At 38.1% G+C, this 25205-nt stretch overlaps 2 protein-coding genes and 1 long non-coding RNA gene across 4 annotated transcripts in view; 1 reads left to right on the top strand and 2 right to left on the bottom strand.

Annotated features, from left to right (window-relative positions):
* Positions 1-5044, bottom strand: part of LOC133517464 (proton-coupled amino acid transporter-like protein CG1139) — a 53518-nt gene extending 48474 nt beyond the window's left edge. The window contains exon 1 of the mRNA XM_061850797.1: positions 4894-5044. Within this exon, the coding sequence (XP_061706781.1) occupies positions 4894-4913 (20 nt within the window). The 5' untranslated portion in view covers positions 4914-5044. The remainder of the gene's footprint in view (positions 1-4893) is intronic.
* A 1567-nt stretch (positions 5045-6611) lies between these two features.
* LOC133517466 (uncharacterized) lies at positions 6612-9451 on the top strand. The gene is made up of 2 exons (XR_009799372.1): positions 6612-7091; positions 9194-9451. It is a non-coding gene; the product is annotated as an uncharacterized LOC133517466 (long non-coding RNA).
* The window catches only part of LOC133517463 (proton-coupled amino acid transporter-like protein pathetic), a 57106-nt gene continuing 41038 nt past the window's right edge, over positions 9138-25205 (bottom strand). For both annotated transcript variants that reach the window (XM_061850795.1, XM_061850796.1), the window contains exons 4-10: positions 24508-24658; positions 21569-21690; positions 18754-18838; positions 17982-18223; positions 16744-16956; positions 11719-11888; positions 9138-9417 (exon numbers count right to left, since the gene is read on the bottom strand). In XM_061850795.1, coding sequence (XP_061706779.1) covers positions 9179-9417; positions 11719-11888; positions 16744-16956; positions 17982-18223; positions 18754-18838; positions 21569-21690; positions 24508-24658 — 1222 coding nt within the window. In that variant the 3' untranslated portion in view covers positions 9138-9178. The remainder of the gene's footprint in view (positions 9418-11718; positions 11889-16743; positions 16957-17981; positions 18224-18753; positions 18839-21568; positions 21691-24507; positions 24659-25205) is intronic.

Genomic DNA, 25205 nt, shown 5'->3' with positions numbered 1-25205 from the left:
AAGGAAAAGCGTGTATTAAACATTTTTAGAAGTTGAGTATTAATCGTGTCATTTACGAAGATGGATGCATTGACTCGTAATGTCATGTTATTAAAGGTTAGATTTGACTAATCTGCGCGTCATCGTGAATGACACGATCTATATCCAACAGAATATAGTTCGTATTCCGCGAATAAATAGCGACCCCGAGGGCTGCGTGAGTAATTTCATACATGAGAAATCACTAATGGATGGATACACATCTTAACACCACTCTGTACTTAGCTAAATACCTTTAGGTTAAACCTCGGTTAAAAGCATCATCTTTAAGTAAAATATACGAAACGAAGATATTACAAGCATTTGACCAAAAATATCTTCTTTGGCCAACCGTCGTCCCAGATCATCTGGGGTAGGTCTCCTTGTACGTTTGTACCAGAGAGCTCTATTTTGGGTTGTCAAATTTAACCAAAAATATATTTTTGATGAAAAAATAAACACAATAGGCCTACGGCCTTAATGGCTACGGAAAGAAGCTTAATTAGGCTATCAATCCTGATAGCTTTGTTCAATAAATAACTACTGTAATCACAGTAACTCAGTGGTCAATGGTTGCCTCCCGATTTGTATAAAAAAATAAGGTATTTACAGTGGTAAAGCAGTGACGTTACCATCTACTTATAGTTACACTAATCAATATTAATACATTATGATTTTTGATTCAAAAATTCCTTTTCTTGCAATAATGAAGAACCTCTTCACGTTCACACGCTATTTGACGCTCATAAGCGCATTGTCATAAGCCTACTTGAAAAATAAACTATCCTTATTTTTTTTTTAATTTTGTCAGTTAAAAATAAATGAAATTGTGTAATATTTATACTGTTACTATAACGAAGCGAAGCGGTGGGACCCAGAAGTAACAATCCGTTGATACCTAGGTATAGATGTATCCTATGGCACGATGCGGCGTAATTTAGACGCGAACGTCAAGCGGCGCGGCGCGGCCGGCGGGATCAATCCATTTGATTTTTAAACGAGAATGCGACTCGGCTAGAGATGTGGCGCATGTATAGTTAACCCATTTGATTTAAGGTCGTCTCCTATCTGAGAGACCTCGCGTTTTCCTCGTTTTTCACCTTTACAACTTGAAAGTGACACAGGTTCCCCGTCCGACGGCCAAGTGGCGATTGCTCCTCGTCGCCTGTGCAGACACCTGCAGAATGGGGCAACGTACGAAGTAGAACAGTATCGATTTTTCAAAAGCTATGTATGTTAAATTAATTTTTAACAAACAGAAACGTCTGCGAACAGTGCGAACGATGCTATTCATTTAATTTAGTATGGGTAGCATATCGTTACTGCTGAATTTCCAATATAACTTGGAACTCCGGTAGCCGTCTAAGAAGGGTCATGTTTTACGGTTGATGTTGTGCCCTACACCCATATGATGGGGAAATTTGCTGGCTATGGATGAGGTCTTGGTGGCTCAGATTGCAGAGCGCTGGAGTACCGATCTAGAGACCGTGAGTTCAAGCCTCACACAAGGCAGTAATAATTCCACTTTTAATTTTATTCTAAGCTTAACTATGTATGTAAATGAAAAATTGGCAGACGTAATTGAAGTGTACATCATTATTCACTAGTGGTTAAAGTTTCATGTCTAAACGTTGCATAATAAGGGAGTTTATACGGATTATAACTCGAGAAAAGGGTTCACGAAAAAAATATTTACTTGTGATACGGCATGTTTTTTGAAATATCAGTAGACATAATTAAAGAACAATTACCAAGCTAAAAGATTGTGTACAGAATTTTTTTGTTTATAATAAGTAATAATAACGTTCAAGCACGCTATAGCGACGTATTAACAGCGAATTTGGCCTAGTAGCCCTTTAATTAGTCGACTCACATTTGAGTTTTTAATAGATTTTTCTGTAATCTATAGGCAAAAGTATATAGGTATTTACTGTATGTAATCTTTAAAAAAATTACCATAGCAAAAGCGAAAGTCTCCGTTTTATTTAAATTTTATTTTATTTCTGTTATTTTGATGATATTTTTAGGGTTCCGTAGCCAAATGGCAAAAAACGGAACCCTTATAGATTCGTCATGTCCGTCTGTCTGTCCGATTCTGTCACAGCCACTTTTTTCCGAAACTATAAAAGCTATACTGTTCAAACTTGGTAAGTAGATGTATCCTATGAACCGCATTATGATGTTTACACAAAAATAGAAAAAAAACAATAAATTTTGGGGGTTCCCCATACTTAGAACTGAAACTCAAAAAATCTTTTTTCATCAAACCCATACGTGTGGGGTATCTATGGATAGGTCTTTAAAAATTATATTGAGGTTTCTAATATCATTTTTTTCTAAACTGAATAGTCTGCGCGAGAGACACTTCCAAAGTGGTAAAAAGTGTGTCCCCCCCCCCCGTAACTTCTAAAATAACAGAATGAAAAATCTAAAAAAAATATATGATATACATTGCCATGCAAAGTTCCACCGAAAATTGGTTCGAACGAGATCTAGTAAGTAGTTTTTTTTTAATACGTCATAAAAATTAAAAAAAAAATTTTTTTTCATCAAACCCATACGTGTGGGGTATCTAAGGATAGGTCTTCAAAAATGATATTTAGGTTTCTAATATAATTTTTTTCTAAACTGAATAGTTTGCGCGAGAGACACTTCCAAAGTGAAAAAATGTGTGTCCCCCCCCCCCCCCCCCCCGTAACTTCTAAAATAACAGAATGAAAAATCTAAAAAAAATATATCATATACATTACCATGCAAACTTCCACCGAAAATTGGTTTGAACGAGATCTAGTAAGTAGTTTTTTTAATAAGTCATAAAATAAAAAATATTTTTTTTTTCATCAAACCCATACGTGTGGGGTATCTAAGGATAGGTCTTCAAAAATGATATTTAGGTTTCTAATATAATTTTTTTCTAAACTGAATAGTTTGCGCGAGAGACACTTCCAAAGTGAAAAAATGTGTGTCCCCCCCCCCGTAACTTCTAAAATAACAGAATGAAAAATCTAAAAAAAATATATCATATACATTACCATGCAAACTTCCACCGAAAATTGGTTTGAACGAGATCTAGTAAGTAGTTTTTTTAATAAGTCATAAAATAAAAAATATTTTTTTTTTTCATCAAACCCATACGTGTGGGATATCTACGGATAGGTCTTCAAAAATGATATTGAGGTTTCTAATATCGTTTTTTTCTAAACTAAATAGTTTGCGCGAGAGACACTTCCAAAGTAGTAAAATGTGTGTCCTAAGTGGTAAAATGTTGAACGAGATCTAGTAAGTAGATTTTTTTTAATACGTCATAAATGGTACGGAACCCTTCATGCGCGAGTCCGACTCGCACTTGGCCGCTTTTTTTATTTTATATTTGTGTAGAGCTGATTGGATCCGCATGCTTGTAAAAGGTCTAACCCTGTCGCAGTAGCCATTGCTTTTGCAATAGGTAATCAATCAATTAATCAATTAGAAAAATAATAGTACATTACGATACAAGTGCGAAAAATAGGAAATTCGAAACGAGTGGCGATAAATTAAAACACGACCGAAGGGAGTGTTTTAAATCGACACGAGTTGCGAATTAGCTATTCGCACATGTATCGTACAACGTTTTACAGTACATATGGCCCTTTAAATGTTTGACACAGTAACTTAATATGCTAATTTGCGCACTAGTGCGGTAAAGTAGCACCATATGTACTGTAAATGACATTTATTTCCCGCTTCTAAGACAAACCATGCGATGCCGCGTACTTCTCACAACAATAATAATGCAATGTAGTATTTCGCCGATTCCGATTGTGCGAACGTCCGAGCATTTGTTTCATGCCATGCTTATTCTGGCTAGTAGAGCTCAGAAGGCCTACCGCGAACCACGTTCGACGTGTTGCCTCCCTGTACACTTGCGTACGAATTTACGGGTGCGAAAGAAAGGCAAAACGTCGAACGTGGTTCGCGGTAGGACCTCTGATGTATGTAATCCCACTCGACAATATCACGGCTATTTTGTAATGCCTTTATTTTTTGTCTGTTTGTATTTTTATTTTATTTTAACTCCAATTTTATTTTACTTCCCAAACGTCACAGCAATTGCTGTAGCACACAATATAAAAATCAACTTTAATATATAGGAATAAGGGCTAGGATATCATTCTAACACCAAATTATAAAACCTTTTCGGATTTTTCTCCTAACACGCGTTGAATCCGCGAGTAGGCGCGTACGTGCAGTAGGTAAGGTACAAGGCTAACGCGACGCGCCGCACCGCGCCGCTTCGCCCTCGCGTCAGGATTGCTCACCTAGAACTATTATAAAATCTGTGACCTAGGACACTTCCATAGTGTATCAACTGTTTGTTTTTTCCGCGCCTCGCCGCGCTGCTCCGCGTTCGTGTCAAAATCCGGCCGCATCGTGCTGCTACTGCCGCTTTGCGTTCACGACAAGATCGCTCACGTAAGACGCGGCCTAACAAACATACTGTTAGCTATCTAATTAGGTAACAAGTTATGTTATGACAGTTATTGGATAGATGTTCCATAGTTAGGTACTGAATGAATCATTTGTCATAGTTTTTTACACTTACGGGGTCATAAATACTATGACGATTAGGTTTATACATACCTACTAGCAAGAAGCTATAATGCACTAGAAATTACATATACTACGAAGTATCATTGTCATATCCTGAATTGAAAGGGTTATACCTACCGTTTATTGCGTGAATAAAATTTGATTTATCACCTTTTTACTCGGTTTACCTCTAAATTACACCAAAGTTCAATATCCTCAAAAATATTGAACACGACACTTTTATTGCAAAAATGACGAGGGTTAATAAATTTTTGATAACATTTACCAAGTAAAAAGCAACCTTACCCCAATTCATTTAAATCCATGTTTGCACGCACAAATTACACAAATGCAGGTTAATCCCGTTATGGCGGGGTCTTTACATTTCGTTTGTTACAAGCGATTGGCGGCGAAGAATGGCCGCTATCTACTGAGCGCTCTCCACGCGGATTACTGATGACTGCTAGGGCAACCATGCTACAAGGAAAACTTCTCTTTTCATCACTGTATACACTGTCTTACAGGGTGTAATGACCGATATAATTACTCTCAGAAAAGTAAGTAATGTTAATTTTTTATCGCATGCAGCCATGCAATGGTAATAGTCGAGTATTTTTTTAAACTCAGCTATAATAGAGTTAGTCAAATTTCTTTTGTTTAGTTGTAAAAAATAAATTTATTTAAATTAAATTTAAGTGAAAGTGAGATCCAAGGTTGTTACATAATACCTGTTGACCTATCTTAAGTGTTCTATAGGCCTGGAGGTTAGAGTTCGAAACATCAACATGGTTTTTGTCCGGGCTAAACTAATACATAGTATATTTATATGGGAATACCGATCCATCGAAGGGCCAGAATATCGAGATTTCACTGTATTTGGTAATTCTACAAAAATCTAATTCCCTGGCCATACCTATTCGCAAATTCCCATGAGCTGCCCATTAACTGTAACCCATGCCAAGTTCCGTCTACAACCAAAACTGCTTAGCGGAATCTCATGGGAATTGGTATAAATAAATATATTAAATTAAATAAAAAAAAATGTTTAGTAACAGGTACAGCCAGTGGAATGATATTGCTGTAGAATGACCCATATGAATAATTAAATAGCGGTTTCTTATTAAGTGAAAAAGGATGGAATGGTTGGACAAATGTTTACCGTTTTTGCTGCAGTATTTGGCTTGTAGATTTTAGCTTTAGATTGTACATTTTTTTGCAAAAATGGTAAAAAACATTTCTGACAGACTTGTAACATAATAAAACTGTGAACCCGAACCATCGGCCGTCAGCATCCGTCGGTATCGTATTTTTATTTGATACTCCATCACAATCAATGTGCTTTTTTATTTGTATATATTTAAACAAATAATATTATTAATAATGGCTGTGTGAGCTGAAGACCTTTAACTAACTACAAATATATCTAATACTAATACTTAAGTACAAATGAGGCAACCATAAAACATTGTGTGAACCTAATTTGGACCCGGGTATGTCCTTAAACTACGTCCATAAGGGAGGTATTGGCACTGTGAATGTCATCTCGCTTTATGTAGTAGGGCACAGCACTGCACAGCGGATGTCATCCCAGATCTAGAGCAGAGCCCAACTCGGAAAGTACCTCCACCTTACAGAAAACCGCAGCCAAATAACACTAGACCTTTATCATAGTGTTGTGTTCCTGCCAGTGAGTAAGGTTGCCAGAGCTCAACGAGGGTGCGGGGTGTTAGGGTCGGCAACGCGCATATGACACCTGGAGTTGCAGGTTTCCATAGGCTACGGAAACCGCTTACCATCAGGCGGGCCGTATGCTTGTTTGCCACCGACGTAGTATTAAAAAAATATGCTGCTGCATTCCTAAATAATTTTTATTTGATTTGCAAAATGGAATGCTGTACTTCTACACACCTACAAGAAAAAACTAAACAGATAAAGTTTTAATGATGAATAATCAATAAACTTAATTAAATAAATAAATAACATAATTATGTGCAAAATTGATGGGTAGATGATTAATGGGTATTTGTATAAGAAAATGGAAATAATGAAAGTGATAATCTAAATTGCAAAAGATATTTTCATAATTCACAATTGTTTAGTTTGTTTTCTTCATTATGAGGCGTACAAATATTTTTTGTGGAAAATTGTATTTATTGAATACAAATAGGTAAGTACTTATTAGTAGTTATTACTGAGAGTGGTATCATTTATGAAATAAATAAAAAATGTTTAATATGAAATTTCGCCATAATACATTTTAGTGCTGCAGAAATTCTTCGTAATTATTGTCACCCTACGTACTCGTAAACAGGTATAATTAATGACTGTCAATTTGCAGTCTAGACGCTGGATGCAACTACTTCACGAGTGGTTTATATTTGTTTTACTTTATACGTGTTTCGTCGGTGGCAATACATTTTTCATTCAAATTTAAAGTCGATTTCATAAAGTATATTTTATAGTTGTGTTGTGTGGTATATATTTGGTACCTATGTATAATTCTGGTAAGAGCATTTATTTGTGTTGAAAATAATCAGATCTACGTTGAGTATTTGTATTTCCGTGATTTTTGAAAATTCATCTTTATAGCGACATTTAGCTGAATTTAGAATTATATTTTTCCATTGCTGGTTATAATTTTAAAAATAAAATATTTATGTCGCGTAAACTAGTTTTAGTAACTGAAGCATTACTAAATACACGCGTTTTTTTAATAAACTTTCAATTAGTAAACAAAGTGCTAAAAAAATATTTTAACTGTGTGGGTAATGGGTATCAACATCCACTGACAAAAACAAACAAAAAAAATGACGAGCAACATAATATCTCACCCTTGTATATTTAGATGTTTACACTTCTTTATATTTTTAGTAGGTATACAAAACATGGACTTTACTTAAAAACGTTGATAAGTCTAAATATATGATAAAAATCATGGCCGGAATGCCCCAAACATATATCGAAGAAATGCCAAAACAAATAACGAAATGGCATTGAAAAAATGTCAAGAAACTTACTTTTAGCATTATTTTCGTTCTAACCGCTGTAAAACCATAACTGCTCATCTGAAACCTAAACCATGTATGATGAAGTTGGTTAGAATGAAAAATGAACCATTTTTTCTTGGGAGTCATACTTCTAGCGTCTATAGTTTGCGTCTATAGTCTATAGATGCTTTGTCAACTTATATTTATTTCTGTTAACTTACCTCGGTCTCCATTATTGCTTTCATTGTTGGGACGCGCCGGAATTTTAGGTCGAACGTTAATTAGAATTGACCATTAAACCATTACAAATTGAACCGTAGGAATTTTAGTTGGAACGTTAATTAGAATTGACCATTAAACCATTACAAATTGAACCGTAGGAATTTTAGGTCGAACGTTAATTAGAATTGACCATTAAACCATTACAAATTGAACGGTAAACTGTAACCGTCCATTACGGTTTACGGTTCAATTTTTAATGGTTATTGGTCAATTCTAATTAACGTTGGGCCAACAATGCCCGCCAGAACATAGGTTTCATCGTCAACAAATCATTGTTTACTTTTTTCTTCTGCGCCCTCTTTTGGCACATTCCTCTTGGTCCTTTATGTATCTATTAGGAGCTGTTTATTTCACTTTTTCTTAGTTACCCTAATTTTGTGTCATTTAATTTCACGTGTGCTTTTAAGACTACATATTTTTAATTTACGAGTTTTAATTTAATCTGCTGCCACCGCTGACGGAAGTAAATAAATGAGTATAATCAAAAATTGGTTTAAATTAATTAATATTTCGAGTAAGAAAGTGCGTTACACTATCATTTTTATTATAAGACATAAATATGTCCTATAGTTTCCGAGTAAAGTGACTGTGACATACGGACAGACGGACGGACGGACATGACGAAACTAAGGTTTCCGTTTTTGCCATTTTAGCTACGGAACCCTTTGTCAAATGCTGCATATTCTTGACGCGTAATTCTTTCGCTTTAAACGACAGATAACGAAACTATAGACCAAAACTTTTATTTAGTTATTAATAAAACTTTTAGTCAGTAAGACTGAAAATTGTCTCTTTACTTCCGGGGTGCCCCGGAATTTAATGTATAGTTTTAAGATATTTCAGTTTAAAGTTTGAAAGTCTTAAGACCAAGTTTAAGTGCGAAGTTATTTAGATAGCGAGTTTAATGTTTAATATAAAAACCGCGACAGCGATTCAGGGCCGAATCATGTTGTCCCTTTCTAATATATGGAACTATCCGTTTCGGCTATTAAAGGTTATCAGAATTCATGTAATTATCTTTCATACCTGAAACCTGGTTGTGCACACAAAGGAACTTCAAGTTGTGCCAACCCTAATAATTGCTCGGAGCAATGCTGAAGCCAACGGAGCCGAGAAAGCCCGAGCGCTTTCCTCCCCCTGGAAGAAGACACTCCGGTGTGTGAGCGAGACAGCGCCATCGCTATGCACGTATAAAGCGATGTTCCGCTCGCATACCGGAGCGGCGTGCGGATCATCGTCAAAAGATCGCAAGTACTGTGACAAAGTAAAAAAAACACAACATTCGAGAGTCATATTATATTTAAACTTAACTAATTCAAATATCACAATTTCTCTAGAATGCTGGCGATGGAGGCGGCCACGCCGGACACCATAGCTACGGCTGCCAGCAGCACAATGATGGTGTTCTTCGTCACGACCCAGTAGCAGCAACCCAGGTCCTTGCCCCAGCGCCAGACGGTCTCTGAGATGGCCGGGAGCATCAGCCCCAAGAAGGACAGGCATATGGCACCCACCAGCTCCATGAACAGCTCTAGGCGCGGAACTGCGCTGGCTAGTCCAACTGTTGACAAATAAACGTGAAAATTGACGGATGATTTCTCGATATTTTTTATTCTATTCTTAGCCGCATTTGCAGAATGAGTTTGAATACCTACGATATTAGAGAACCGACCAATAGAGGCCTATATTGGGTCCCATAAAATATAAGTTCCAATTTGTTGACCCAAGGGTTCCGTACTTTTTAGTATTTGTTATAGCGGCAACAGAAATACATCATCTTTGAAAATTTCTACTGTCTAACTATCATGATTCATAGGATACCTGGTGACAGACGGACGGACAGCGGAGTCTTAGTAATAGAGCCCCGTGTTACCCTTTGGGTACGGAGCCCTAAAAATCAGTAATGTCAATTTAATAACAGAGTCATAATTTTTCAAGTCATAATTATCGTTAATCATAATACAAATGGTCGTAATATCCTCCCCCCCCCCCTCGCTTCGTGCAAGACGACTGAATCATTTTGTCGAAAATGATGCTTACTTCGCATCCGCCTTAGACTTCTAACCTCACCTACCTGAGTCGGTTTTGCCCCGACAGACTCGTTTTGGTTTAAGAAATAAGAACCATGATGAAATTAGGCCATGAGACAATATGGATCGTCCTTAAATTAAACTACGTCCACAAGAGAGGTATGGACATTGTAAATGTCATCTCGCTTTGTGTGGTAGGGCACAGCACAGCGGGTGTCATTCCAGATCTAGAGCAGAGCCCCCCGATTGGGCTCCTCCACTTTCCAGAAAACCGCAGCCAAATAACACTAGACCCAACTCGTAGTGTTTTGTAATAAGGTTGCCAGAGCTCAACGAGGGTGCGGACTGTTAGGATCGGCAACGCGCATGTAGCGCCCCTGGAGTTGCAGGCGTACATTGGCTACGGAGACTGCTTACCATCAGGTGGACCGTATGCTTGTTTTCCACCGACGTAGTATAAAAAAATGAATAAATAAACTTGGTAGTTTAAAATATATGATATAAAAACATATTTATTTGATCATTAATTAAAAAAATAAACATAATAAAACTAACTAATTAATTACAAAAACCTACAAATAAAAATTGGCACCGATTGCTGTCAACGGGAAAGTGCCCAGAAAGCTGGTGGTATTTCCTTCCTGAATGGCGATACTTATACGCAGTGTGGAAAAAAATAATGGATTCTGGAGGGAAAGTGCCTTAAAACTTTAAGTTATCTCATTTTACTAAAATAACATTCGTTTATTTAAAAAAAGAAACAAAACTGATTAATGTACTCTACTTATTTAGGGTAGAAGCGGGAAGCAAAAGTTTTACTTGTAAAACTTCAACTTGCCCTATTTTCTTTGTATCACAATTTCTAACAACGAAAACTAATATCATACATGTTGTATTCGACAGATGTATTTTACTTTAATCTTCATTCTGAGTTTAATGTGGGGTCATACATATTTTTTAGCAAACTCGTCCGCGTCTTTCCTGTAGATATCGCAGTTAAGGGAACCCAAAGTAAATTTTTCGGGGCACCTTTCCAGGCGAAATACTTTTTTTCAGTACGTGAGACTTAAATAAAAAGGAAGCGGGATATGTATGTACCAAAGTCGTTAACTTTGATTGTGTTATCCACAGAAGTGACCTTTTTTGTCGACCGGTCTGGCCTAGTCGGTAGTCACGGTAGGTAGTGATCGTGCCTACGAAGCCGATGGTCCTGGGTTCGAATCCCGGTAAGTGCATTTATTTGCGTGATAAACACAGATACTTGTTTCTGAGTCATGGTTGTTTTCTACATATGTAAGGTAAAAGTACGAGTGCTCGACGCTGCACTAGTACTCGACATGGGCACTTTATGTCAAAGTGACAAGGATTAAGTTCGAATACAGAAAAATCTTCGTTGTTCAAATTTAACCTATATTTCCATGAAATAAAGTGCCCATGTCGGTGACTAGTGCAGCGTCGAGCACTAGTACTTCTACCTTATGTATATATTTATCTATATAAGTATGTTTATATCGTCGCCTGGTACCCATAGTACAAGCTATGCTTAGTTTGGGGCTAATATGTCGATCCGTGTAAAATGTCCCCCAATTTTTTTTATATTACTTCGGTGGCAAACAAGCATACGGCCCGCCTGATGGTAAGCAGTCTCCGTAGCCTATGTACGCCTGCAACGCCAGAGGAGTTACATGCGCGTTGTCGACCCTAACCCCCCCCTCGTTGAAATGTCCCTTAATATTTATTTATTAATATTTAATTTTTTTATTGGTTTGACCCTGTTATTTCAACATGTTGTTTTAAAATGAGACTTATTTCTTAAATTAATGTTACCCTACCTATTAATATGGTTCCAACGAGGCGGATCCCAGCGATCGCCCACCGGTGCGCCCGCGCCGGCACCTTGGGCTCCACGCGTCGCCACACCACGTCGAAGGGCACGTAGAAGATCAAGGCAAACGTCAGCAGCATCACGCAAGCCACCAGGATCTTAGCCGATTGAGCTAGGCTGAAACGAATTGAATAAATAAGTATAATCTGATACCTTTAAGGTACAAGTATTAGTTTTTGATGTCACTAGCCGTCTCATGCGCACCATTAAGTGCGGACGAGAAACCTTATAACATACTCAACTCAAAACAGAAACCTTACGAGTCTCATAAACCCGCCGCTAAAAAGCCGCTTCCATACAATTCGAAGCTACGCCCTAAACAATACGAGACTAGACTTGTCTCTGTAGATCTATAATAGTTTCCGAGATAAAGCCTTTCAATATTTTTTCGCACTTGAATTCGTAGCCTAACTAAGTGCAGTGAGTATGCACTTTTGTCAGCGATGCCGCTTGGCACGATTGTTTCTAGGATCAAACATAGCTGATTTGGCCCGGTAGCCACGAGATCGTACCGTTCCTACCCCTCAAAAATGGAGAGGGGAAAGGATCAGCTCTTCTTTGTGTCTGCCGGGTCCGGGTCAAATCAGCTTTGTGTGACCTTAGGAATAATCGTACCAAGCGGCATCGCCTGGTACAAAAGTGTATACTCACTGCACTTCAAGTTTGAAAAAGTTATGAAATTTGAAAGGCTATATCTCTGAAGCTATTAGGTCTACAGATACAATTCGAGACTGGTATTGTAACAAATTTAGTCTACTTTAAAAACGCTCTGAGAAGATACTAAATCAAATCTAAAATAAATCAGAAATGCTCGCGGTCTTTTTCGAAATTTGACGTAGTTGCGTTCGGCGCTCGAGGTCACAAACTTAGATTATTCATTGGGCCAAGACCATAAACAAGTCGGCAGAAAATCAGAACCACCGGATTTGACGCAAACGAACCCCGTACTTTCAGGCGACAAAGTTACTGGATTATCGACCTTCGTCCCATATAATCCTCAGTGGTCGAACTAAAAGTTTTCAGATATATATTACTGCGAGGCTTAACCTATTCTCATTTATCTTCAATAAGTAGGATTTTATATGTCACGTAACTGCAGATTACTTTGAAGGAGTGCTAGGCCAACGGATGGTTAGAGTAAGTTATATTAGATTTGGGCAGCTTAAGGAGAAAGGACTTTTGCGTAAAAGATTTGATGTCCACTAGTACTAGTAAACATGTTCACTATAGGGTAAACTATCAAATAATTATCTATGACGTTTTTATTAATACCATAATTATATAATATAAAGGATTTGCCACACTGGATGCGTTCTGCGGGCTGCGGTCAGGTCAAATTGAACGCAGCCCGCATTATGTATGAACAACTTTGTCAGACTCTATAATATATTTTGTATAGATATGCGATCTGACCGTGCGAGCACGCGGAAGGAACGGAAGGACGCGTACGGGTAGGTAGGCGGGCAGCGGGCGGGGGGCAGGCGAGCAAGCGGGCGGCGGGCGACGGTCACTGTCAGTTTGACGTTCCCATATAACTTACATGTACTTCTAACTGAAAACACCGTGGATTGACACAACACAGCAATTTGAAAAAATCAAGTTTATTGAACCGTTTGTTATAATGAGTAGGGCTTATTCCACTTCTTCACTTCTTCACTTCTTCTTCACTAAATTTAAAAATGCCATGGGCTCATCATAACATTGATATATATAACAAGATAAGCTGACTTAGAACAAATTTTGTCCGCCGTTTACGGCGTTTGACGTCTCTCACTGAACTAAAGAAAAAGCGTAGCTAGCCAGAGGCGAAACTGTTATAACAACCGCTCATATTCTGCCTACACACACGATTGTTTTTTTAATGATCTGCTATATTTTATGACTTGCATATATAGGTCATACTGTTTGCCCTGCCCGCATCGCCCGGTTCGCTGACCGGTTTCCATGCCCGACAATGTTGTTCATACATAATGCGGGCTGTGTTCAATTTGACCTGACCGCAGCCCGCAGAACGCATCCAGTGTGGCAAATCCTTTATGGTATTTAGAGCCTTTTTAAATTCCTGGTACTTTCGGGATTATCGGTAGTAACATTTCTGGTACAATACTTGACTATTTTCTGTCACTTATCGCGGTAAAAACACAATATTTCACGTTTTGTAAAGAAATCTTATCTTATGTAATCAGCCAAATAATTGACACTTGTTAACCACATATTCATATTTAGCCCATTGATTACAACAATTTATATGTAAAATAATGTCGTCAATAGGATACAGCCTAATTTGAACTGTTTATAAAGGTCATTTTTCTGAGTAATTGAGATCAAACTTTTATAATATATTCTTTTTATTCCGTGCGATATTCTACCCTCCCCCGACGCAAGTTTTTTTCCTTGATTAACACTCTAAGAATTAAAACTGGGTTTTGGACGCAGAAAGCAAACTCCGATAAGAATAACAAAAACACTTGCCCTCATATTTGTGTTATAACCAGAAAACTTTTCTCATTCTGGGTAATGGATCTGAGATGGGAAATTTTACAACTGTCGGAAATTATCTCATCTAGTGAGTAAAAAGAATACTTCCATGGTGGTTTGAATTAGGCATATAATATCTACATTCTTCTTCTTCTTCTTGTATAGGTATTTATTTACCTTTAATTTATATTAGTCATGTAAGACTGACCTGGAATTTACATTATCTATAAACTATGAGTATGAGTATAAGTATTCTAGATCTGTACCCCTAGTGTAAATAAATTCGATTTTGAAACGTGACGTACGCGTTTGCGTTTAGTCTCATTTTGTATTGGATTTAGAAAGAGCGCGCCAAGCGGGACGTTTTGGAAACTCAAAATCCTATACAAAATGAGACTTAACGCAAACGCGTTCGTCACGTTATGATGTCGATAAAAGGGTCTAGCAAGCTAAGCTAAGAAGATTGGCCCCCGCAAGGGATTTGGTTGTAATTTGAGGTGCAGTAGTGGCAGGTCCTAAGAACACTGTATGCGTAATATCAGCCTTCGATCTTCTTTTGTTTCAGACTTATCCACGAAAATGTCAAAAAATCAAGGTAATTTTTAAACTGTTATTGCAGCTAAACCGAGCAAGCGAGAGCAACCAAATAAATTCAGAATTAAGGAGCATAAAATGGGGTTCATAATGAATATTTTTACAGACATTCATTTCCTTGAACTTGGATGAAAAAAATAATGTTATTTTTTTCTGCTCCATTTTTTTGCCACTTCTCCCGGAGACACAACTATCAAAAAAATTACTTGATAAGCCACAATTGTTAACTACGTGTCTATTTAAAAACATTTTGAAAAATCATGGTGCGTCATGTAAAAAAAAAACAATTACGAAGATATGTTTACTATATCATATTATATCAATAGAGTAGTACCTACTACCTAGTGGCAAAAATGTGTCTGTGGTATAACTTCCTTTTTCGTTCATTATGAAATAATTAATTGACACATTTTCTAGCTATTATTTAATTTTTTTAAAAATTTATGCAAATAAGAAACGAAGTGGGTACATAAAAGTATTGGATGTAAAGTCATTGACAAAAACATTTTTTATTACCATTCCATATTAACAAATAACTCGGTACAGCAAACAGAACAATACAATTAAGAAATAGCTAGAAAATGTGTAGTTGTAAATGTATGACATATGTACGTCATTGATCAATGACAATTAATTATTTCATAATGAACGAAAGAGGATGTCATACTACAGACTCATTTGCCACTAGGTAGTAGGTACTAGGTACTACTCTATTGATATAATATGATGTAGTAAACTTATGTTCGTAATTGTTTTTTTTTTTTTAATATGACGCACCATGATTTTTCGAAATGTTTTTAAATGTGGCTTATCACGTAATTTTTTTGATACTTGTGTCTCCGCGAAAAGTGGCAAAAAAATGGAGCAGAAAAAAATTACATTATTTTTTTCATCCAAGTTCAAGGAAATGAATGTCTGTAAAAATATGCATTATGAACCCCATTTTATGCTCCTTAATTCTGAATTTATTTGGTTGCTCTCGCTTGCTTGGTTTAGCTGCAATAACAGTTTAAAAATTACCTTGATTTTTTGACATTTTCGTGGATAAGTCTGAAACAAAAGAAGATCGAAGGCTGATATTACGCATACAGTGTTCTTAGGACCTGCCACTACTGCACCTCAAATTACAACCAAATCCCTTGCGGGGGCCAATCTTCTTAGCTTAGCTTGCTAGACCCTTTACACTGGGGGTACTGATACCGACCTGCCTGATTAGAATACTAATCTTTTTCTACTTCTTTTTCATAAGTTTCTTATTACTTATCAATTCAACAACAGCGCTTGTAGACTGTCCACTTGTTATGAAATTTGTTTAAATTTAAAATTGAATTAGGTATTTACAGTATTTACATTTAAAAAAAAAGAAGATAACTATTCACCAAGGGCCTGTTTCATAATGTCCAAGTAAAATATTGGATAGCTAATTAACAAATAAATTTACCGCTAGATAAAACTCAGCACTTTATCTACCAGTTAAGATTGTGAAACGCCAACGATGACTTTATTCGTCAGATAAGTGGCAATTAGTTTATTCAGGACTTTACTTGGACATTGTGAAACAGGCCCTAAGAACCGGACGAGCAGCGCTTGGCTATTATGGACGATTTTTAACGTAGTGCAATATCCTTATGGAGGTCAAGTTCGAAATAAAGATATTTCTATTTCAATATTCTCTTTTGGTAGGATATTGCGAATAAGTATGGAATTCAAGTTATACCAGTAACGTCGCGGTACACACTAAAGGTTTTGTGGACATAACCTTCTAGTTATGTTCTTATTTACAACTGTAATGGGTCTTAAATAAAACTTCAACGATGTCGTATCTACTTGATCAAGTAGTTGTTATGGGCCATATTTTGTTTTTTCGTCTCGGATATTTTGTGTCAGCGAGCGGACTTACATTTCATCTTGAGGCAGGTTCAGTGTGAGACTTCCACGCACGTCATCCCCGTACTGCACATAGCCCGCGAACCCCACGCAGCCGTACAATATAGACACCGTCACCATGGCAATGTTCAGCACCCCAGGACACCCCAGGAACTGCGTCGGTTTCACCATCTCGTTCTCCACCGGCATCACCACGCCAATGCCTTCCATTGCAAACAAGCTCGTGCTGAAAAAAAAAATATTATAGTTTGGCAAGAGTCACTTGTCAATGGAGCATAGTGATGATACGGAGACCTTAAAGTGTAAGTACAATTTGCACTAATCAGTAATTTTCATGCAAAAGGAGTTCCTGTCCCGCTGGGATAAATGACAAGACGAGGCATAAAATAGAGAAATTGAATTGACATTTAGAATTCCCCAAGCGGTTGAAAGGGTGAAGTGTGCACACACTTTTTTCAACATTGAAAAAATGCGTTTACGCGTGCCTCCTGATCCGGGGGAACCAGGACGGATGACGGACTAACCAATGGTAGGGCTACCGGCTAGAACCACTAACGAATGGCGACTGCTCCTTGTACTGGAACGCCGCGGGGTTCTATCAGCAGTCGATTTCGTGCGCCCCGGTGGGCGACCTACGGGGCGCAGACATTGTGGGTGCCGGTTGGTCAGGTACCCCCAGTACTTTAAGCCTTTAACCGTAGGGACTCCGCCGGAGCCCTGCGCAGCTCACTACGGTGGAGACAGCAAGTGCGAATAGTGCCTGGCAGCCCTTCGTTAGCGGAGTGGATACGCGTCAGAGTCATTCTCGCGTTCACATTAATTTTTAATACACAAATAATTTCAAATACAAGAATGTAATATACAAATGGCGGACTAAATGCCTTTTCAATTAACCATCGGGCTAAACAGAGACATGGCAAAATGGTGCAAGGAGATAAGTAAGAAGTTCGTTATAGAAGTACCATGCCTCCTCACTGGAGAACTTCGCGTCACCAACGTTGTTAGGAAGCCGGCTGCACGGTGCCGCTGTAGATATCAGACTAGGGGCGAGAATAGAAAAATACCTACGCCTTCAATTGCCAACGGCCATGTAGAATGAGGCCCAGTTGTTTCATTTGGGCCTAAACCGCCACAACCTCCCCATTCAGTCTCATGGTGTTAGAGCCCGGTATACGAGTAGGAACTTTCTCTGTTGCATGATATCGAGAACGGTAAAAAGTGTAAAGACGATTAAAACCAGCGAAAACTCACCTTATAAAATTAGGTATCCCCGTTATTGGGGCAGCCAATTTCCTTTCCGACAGATCGGGAGGGTCCCTTAAGCAGTAGTAGACAGAGATGCCGATAGCTGCGGCCCACACGAAGTTGGCGAGAGCGGAGAACGGGACGAGGTACTTCAACTTGTTGATTTGGGTGAGTGGTACCAGAACCACTAAAGTTAGCGCGCAGTAGACGGTGACGGACCAGGAGGGGCCCCCGTATTCATCTGATACCTGGAAATGTATCAGTAGTATTATAACGCGGCCATAATTGTTTTACGTCCCAAATGCTAATGTAAGTAAATAGTATTTCATAAACTCATCAAGAATCATCCATGGAATTACGTCACCCGCGGGGGCAGATCTTCATTTTGACAGAATGCTCAGTTCGGTTAACAACGCGATGATCAAAATTCAAAATACTGGTGTATTGTGACATGTCATACTTACCACGGGGTTTTAGGTGTGGGAATGATTTCGTGTATTTATAATTTTATTCCTTGTAAAATGGTTACCCAACTATGAAATAAACAGGTTGTAAGCTTCAACGCGCTTAATAGAAATGATAAAATACATAATTTCTGTTTTGAAAGTTTTTACCTGTTTTAAATGGTTCAAATTTGCTCATGCAAAATGAAAAATTCTCTGATCGTAGATTAGATGAAATAATGCAACTATCGAGCTAGTTTTCTTTCCACCATGTCATATTGGGTCTCATCGTTAACAATGATATCAAATTTGATAGATTTATCCCAATTACTAACCTGTTTAAAGGATTCTGCCACGACCACAACATAGACACAACAAGCGCCTATGTGAGTTACGGCCAGTGCCCAGTCTGCTAGCTCTCTGTAAAACAAAAACACCGAATTATTGCATATCCTTAAACAAATTATTACGCTGCCACTGGTGATTATTCTACCTATTTGAAGTTATTTACGAAGTTACTTACGTATAAAAAATAGAAAAAATAGATAAAAGAAGATCCTCCTTCAAGGACATATCACGTTTATGGTTTTACCAAGTTTTTAAACAATTCCGCGGGTTAAAGTGAGAGAAAACTCGTTATTCTGAGGTGAGGGAGAAAGCGGTGCACACCTTTCGACACCCCTGAGCCGCTCACACCGGTGTTGCTCCTGGTCGTGTTTACAACGGCAGTTTCAGGGGCGTATCTAGTCAGCGGCGAGTCACAGCCTGCCTCGATAACGTGTACCTACTCGTACAACATTGTTATGGCAGGTATCCGTTGTGCAACATATTATTGCAAGATTGTACATGAGTTCTCCAATTACTATTTATTAATATAGCTTTAACCATCACAGAACAATGGTGTTCCTGACATTTGGGAGGCGTGCGCGGAGCCGAAGCCATCACGTAGAGTCCCTTTTGACACTTTAATGAAATGTAAGGGGTACACCGAGCGGATGCTGCCGTTGCCCTGTCATGGGACGCACGCAGAGGCAGCACCCGTTAGAGTATAAGAACTATTTTGATAAAATTTAAAATACAATGGGACAACTACATTTTTGGATTGGTTGGTAGCTTTTATCCAATAACCTAGTATATCGAAAATTCCTCTTTTTAACAGAGGCAGCGCGAGCGAGAAAGAAAACGGTAGGCTGTGTTCATCAAACAAAAAGGTAAAATTATCCGTCCTTCACAATATAATCGTTCATATTAGTCACGTAATACGTCGACTTCCACGCCAGTTGTCTTTTAATACTGTCGCCATGACTTTTTAGAGATGTACTTATATTTTTTTAGGGTTCCTTACCTTGTTTTTGTCGGAAACCAGACGGTGTGACGCGACTACGTCCAGTTTTTTTTGTGGCTACCGACAGCCGCATCCAAGAAAATTAGACGTCGTCACCGAAGCCGAACTAGTGCGACTCTGTCTGCCCGTCTGTCTGTCATAAAGCTAAATATCTAGAAAACTAAGGTCAAGCAGACCAGCTACCCGCGTTGCGCAGCGTGTCAGATGTCAGTGACGTCACGACACGCTGTTCTTCGCGGGTTTTAAGCGGACCAAAGCCTTAGCCAATTGTACCATAGAGAGTGCCGCCACGGCCATCTAATATTTCTATAGTTACGTTCACTTTATTTACAATACTATGTAGTATGTTACTCCATCGGCTCGCAACTGCTCTGATCAGTAATTGTGTACGTATGAAAGAAAACATGTCGTGCGTAAGGAGGAACCATTTTGAATATTCGTGACGTCAAAGTGAGAACTCTATAATAGTATTGTTACAAGCATTCTGGAGACCACAGCGACATATATCACATAAGCATGACGTGTTATAGTACATTACTATAGAGGCCGGGAAACGTAGTGTTGCAGGCCAAGTAGATATAAAATTAAAACAAAAAATTGTAGTCAATTTGTTTTGTGGCGACCTACTCGGCTCGCCACTCTACCAGCGGTGTACAACGCGTAAGTCCGCGCGTCAGCGCGATGCGCCACCGCCGTTGCTTAGCAACGAATATGCATAACAAATCACCGTACCAAGCTAACTGAAGCTAGTTGATGGATGGATACCAAGACGTTGTGTCACAATTTGACGTTAAAAAACAAAAAAAAGGTTGCTTTACAGTCCTAGGTGTGTAAGGCTGTATGAAATTCCTTTACATATCATGTTCACTCATGCCACCTGATATGTAGTATTTCCGGACCTAATTTGACGTAAGTCATGTCATCATTTCATAGCAAGTTTGAGAAAAATTTCTTTACGGCACCAGCGACGAAATGTCGAATCTTATCAAGATTCTAATTTAAGAATTTGCTTTGGTTTTGATCTTGTTGTTATAGTTTAGTTGTTGTTATGATTCAATCTTGACACGGCTCGTAGTGCATCTCACGTGCACCAGTAAGTGCGAGCGGAATGCCTAATGACACATCATATCAAAACTAGATCCAAATCCACTCTGTATATAGATTAAGCTCTTCATGCGAAACTGCCTTATGAAAACGGTCCAAGCCTTACTCTGACAGTTATCCCTTTTCCAGTTATTAAAAAAAATCTTGACTGGACAATACAAGTTTTCATTGGCTACAATAAAATTCTATGAAGACTACTAAGAAACCTTTGCATCACAATATTTGGCGCCGTTTGGTATCCTCAAATTTACTTTTATGCATCTGGAAATGATTGCAATACGATTCAGGATATTTATCGGCTAGTTCCCTTAGCAATATATTCGAGGCTCCAAATATTATTTTCTTGCGATTGTCGGCACCTACCATTGTCGGCGCTTCCTTTGCTTCCTGCTTGTTAATATCTTTATTATATGATCACAAATTAAACTTACCTATTCCAAGACGCACAACATCATTCGACGCCATAGCGAAAGAAAAGAAAAAGTGAATAATCTTTCCAGCAGCCGTGTGCACATGCAGTGAAAGACAAATAAAACATTGACAAGTGAGCATTCATTCGAGTGAACCGTCGGATCCCACCGTTAAACTGCGTGGTGTACATGAGTCCCTCCGGCACAATTCCCCTGGCGTAATATTTGAGAGCTCTAACTGGTCAGGCTTCCATAGTTATTCTAGTTAGATGAGTTGTAGCAACCGGTTACCTGGCAAACGTGGAGAATCTCCGTATGGGTTTGGGGCCCAGCTGGAACACCAGGTCACACGTGTCTGCGTACCCGAGAGCCGGCCTCTTGAGTTCCACGCACAGTTGCTGTGATGTCCTCACCTGTGCAATAAAAATAAGTTATAAGATATTTCAAAAACTGTTTCTATAAGAAATATTGACGACTGGTCTGTTCTAGTGGGGAAGTGACCATGCCTATGAAGCCGATAGTCCCGGGTTCGAATTGTTTAAACTTTATTGCACAAAAGAAAACTTATCGTACAAAAGGCGGACTTAATGCCAAAAGGCATTCTCTACCAGTCAACCTTATGGTAAAGCAGAGAGATTATTTTTGTGATGAACTTAATGAATGTTTGTTCCTCAGTCATGGGTGTTTTCTATGTATATAAGTATGTATTTATCTGTATACGTATGTATATTGTCGCCTTGTTTTCATTCATTCATTCATTCATTCATTTATTGTACAAAAACACAAATAAAATTAGGAAAAGCTAAATACAAAGGCAAACTTATCCCTTTGAGAGATCTCCTTCAGATGGATCTTTTCTTATATAATATATGTAGTAAGACAAACGAGAACCCAATTGAGTAAACTCATGGAGCATTTGTACGTGATTTATCTAACGGGAAAACAAAGTAGTAAAGTAATTGGTAATTCAATTTCTTAATAGGTAATACAAGCTATATTTATGACGCAAAGCCATCAACGTAACAACGCGGTGAATTGTTTTATTACTTGCCTATGATTCAATTTTAAACGAACGTCCATATTTTAAATAAATTACTTTACAGTACATATTATTATGGTGCTACTTTACCGCACCAGTGCGAAAATTAGCATATTACGTTACTGTATCGAACATTTAAAGGGCCATATGTACTGTAAAACGTTGTACGATACATGTGCGAATAGGTAATTCGCAACTCGTGTCGATTTAAAACACTTCCGACAAACCCTTGTGTTTTAATTTATCGCCACTCGTTTCGAATTTCCTATCTTTCGCACTTGTATAGTAATGTACTATAATAGACTTTTCCAAAAATCTGAGTCCTCGAAGAGTATATTTACTTATCTATTTTAAATATAATTCAGACAACAAGGCCCTTATACAAATACAGTACAGACTAACATATTTTATGCATTTTTATAAAATAAAACTAAACACTGCTAGGCGACAAATCGGCAGAGTTCCGTTAAATCGTCTGGTCTTGTCTCGGCTTCGGCAGTTTGCCCCGGAACATCCGAAACACGACACCATTCGGTTAGAAGTTGGCGCACTGGATGGGCCCCTGCAGCGGTGGTAATAACTATTAACGGTTAATACTATGTTCTATCGCTTTATTATTTTTTCCCAACTGCAATTTTCAATTAACTTTAAATGCAATGCAGTCTGTGATTTGTCTGCGGTTCGAGGTGACGAATTTAGAAAGCTGCATCTTTATTAACAATGCACAAATAGAAAACAAAACCTTACTATTCGTTCTTAAAACTGACAATCGCTCGTATCGTTTATTGTCTAGTTACGTATGTACCATTGTTTGTTTCCTCGTTTTGTGAGTGGCAAAAGTTTCACTTGTGAGCTTAATTTGACAATTAAGAAAAGAGGTCGTGTTATGCAATGCAAATCACGTGTAACCGCAGACAATCGCAATCAGCTGATGTTCTATCGGAGAGAACAAGTAATGACAGGTAACAATCGTAAATATAAATAATAATTCAGCTTGTATATACGTCCAACTGCTGGGCACAGGCCTCCTCTCATGCGCGAGGGGGCAATATACCTTGTAAATATATCTTGATTAATCCTGATAGATACGCTTGACAATGAAACGAAATATCCATAAATTTGTTAGGGTGCTACCGAGAAATTTCGTATTAAGAAGTAAGTGAGGGTGGCATCAGGGAGGATGACAAACACTCGTGGTAGTTTAAACTTATATTTTTTATAACATTTTAGTTACGTTACAATATTCGTCTAGTCCTAATGACTGCCTCTTCTGGAATGCCCGCTCGTGTACCCTAAAGAGCATATAATCACTACGTTGTGTACCCGTTCCATCTGACAGCGTGATCTGATTCTAAATTCAAATATGTAACTGTTGCCAGTCACCAATCAAAAGGCAGTAAAGGTTGCAAACCTTTTTTGTAATTCGCGTTATACACGATGACGCGCAGATTTGTCAAATCTAACCTTTAATGACATGACAATACTTATAACTTATAGAACATGAATCTTTAAGGTTGTCTATCTTTGTCTGGTCACTATTATGTGGTTGCCGTGTTTAAAAACCTAACCTAATTTTTGTTAGCAGTTTCATTTTATTGGTGATCGCAGTTCTAAGCTAACTTACTTTTCTGGTAGTAGTTTCTTGTGGGGATCGCAGTTGTAACCTAACCATTTTACTGACGTGATTATTCCTAACGGTATTTTAGATGTTTTTAGATATTTAAACAATATAGTCAATGAGTCTGTTAGTAACACGGCGATTGCAACAATTGGCATGTCAGTTACGCGGGCTGTTCATAATTGACGTGTCGTACCTATTTGAATTACTCGTACGCTGAGTGACAGAGCTATACTTACAGGGCGTCCCAAGACTATGGGGCATCAAGGGAAAGTACCTTAAATATCGTAGATAGGATATTTTGCTGAAAGAAGACTTAATATTATTTCTAAAAGTCAGTTCTTCTGCATTTAATGATTTTCTATCAATTAATTGTTCGTCTGGGAATCAAACCGACTTAAATGTGAAAAAAAAAATCAAAGAAAGAATTATTATTTTTTAACCATTCTTTCGATTGGCATCATACAAATAGGGTGATTTTTTTTTCACATTTAAGTCGGTTCGATTCCCAAACGAAGCAAGTAATTCTTAGAAAATCTGTAAATTTTCTAAGAATTACTTGCTGTGACTTACAAGTATGTGTATGGCATGTGCGCATATGAAGCCGATGAGTGCCATGCCAATGGATCCGACTAGCAGCCCGGCGTTCTTGAACGCCAAAGGCATCGCAAGCACGCCGGAGCCCAGAGAAGCCTTTAGAAGGTGCGCCAGCGCACCCACAGTCCTGAAAGAAAAGGGTTACTTATTTAAAAGTTACAAACACAAGTGACATTTAAAAGCCTGTGTCTCTCTCTGCCCTTTAAGGTCGCTCTAACCTTAAAGGTAACATTCAGATGACTGTAGCAGCTGTTGCGGCATTTAATATTTTTGTTCACATGGCCCCATTGATATTGTGAATGATTTCGCCTAAGTCTAGGTAAGGACAAACTATTTGTTTTAGAAGAGGCCAAAGTGCTTATTCTATACTGTATTCTACTTTGCCATACCGAATCTGGCTAGGGCTCTAGACGCCGATATTTTTCGTGTCAGTAATAGTATTCTCTCATATGCTGTCTAAAATATATTTTTCACGTCAGCAGTTGGAACAAGGGTAATTTGCTGGTTAAAAACAGTAAGCAAAATCTTATTTTGCTTATTGAGTGAGACAAAATAACATTCAAGTGACGTTTATATTCGAATGTCATTTAAACGTGCGGGGCCTAATACAAGTTCGAAATATTTGGATTCTATTGTCTTTGTCCATTTCACGTCATTAGCAAAAAGAAAGAGAC

This window comes from Cydia pomonella, chromosome 4, assembly GCF_033807575.1.
Source record: "Cydia pomonella isolate Wapato2018A chromosome 4, ilCydPomo1, whole genome shotgun sequence".
NCBI lineage: Eukaryota > Metazoa > Arthropoda > Insecta > Lepidoptera > Tortricidae > Cydia > Cydia pomonella.
This window is presented reverse-complemented; position numbering and strand designations above follow the sequence as displayed.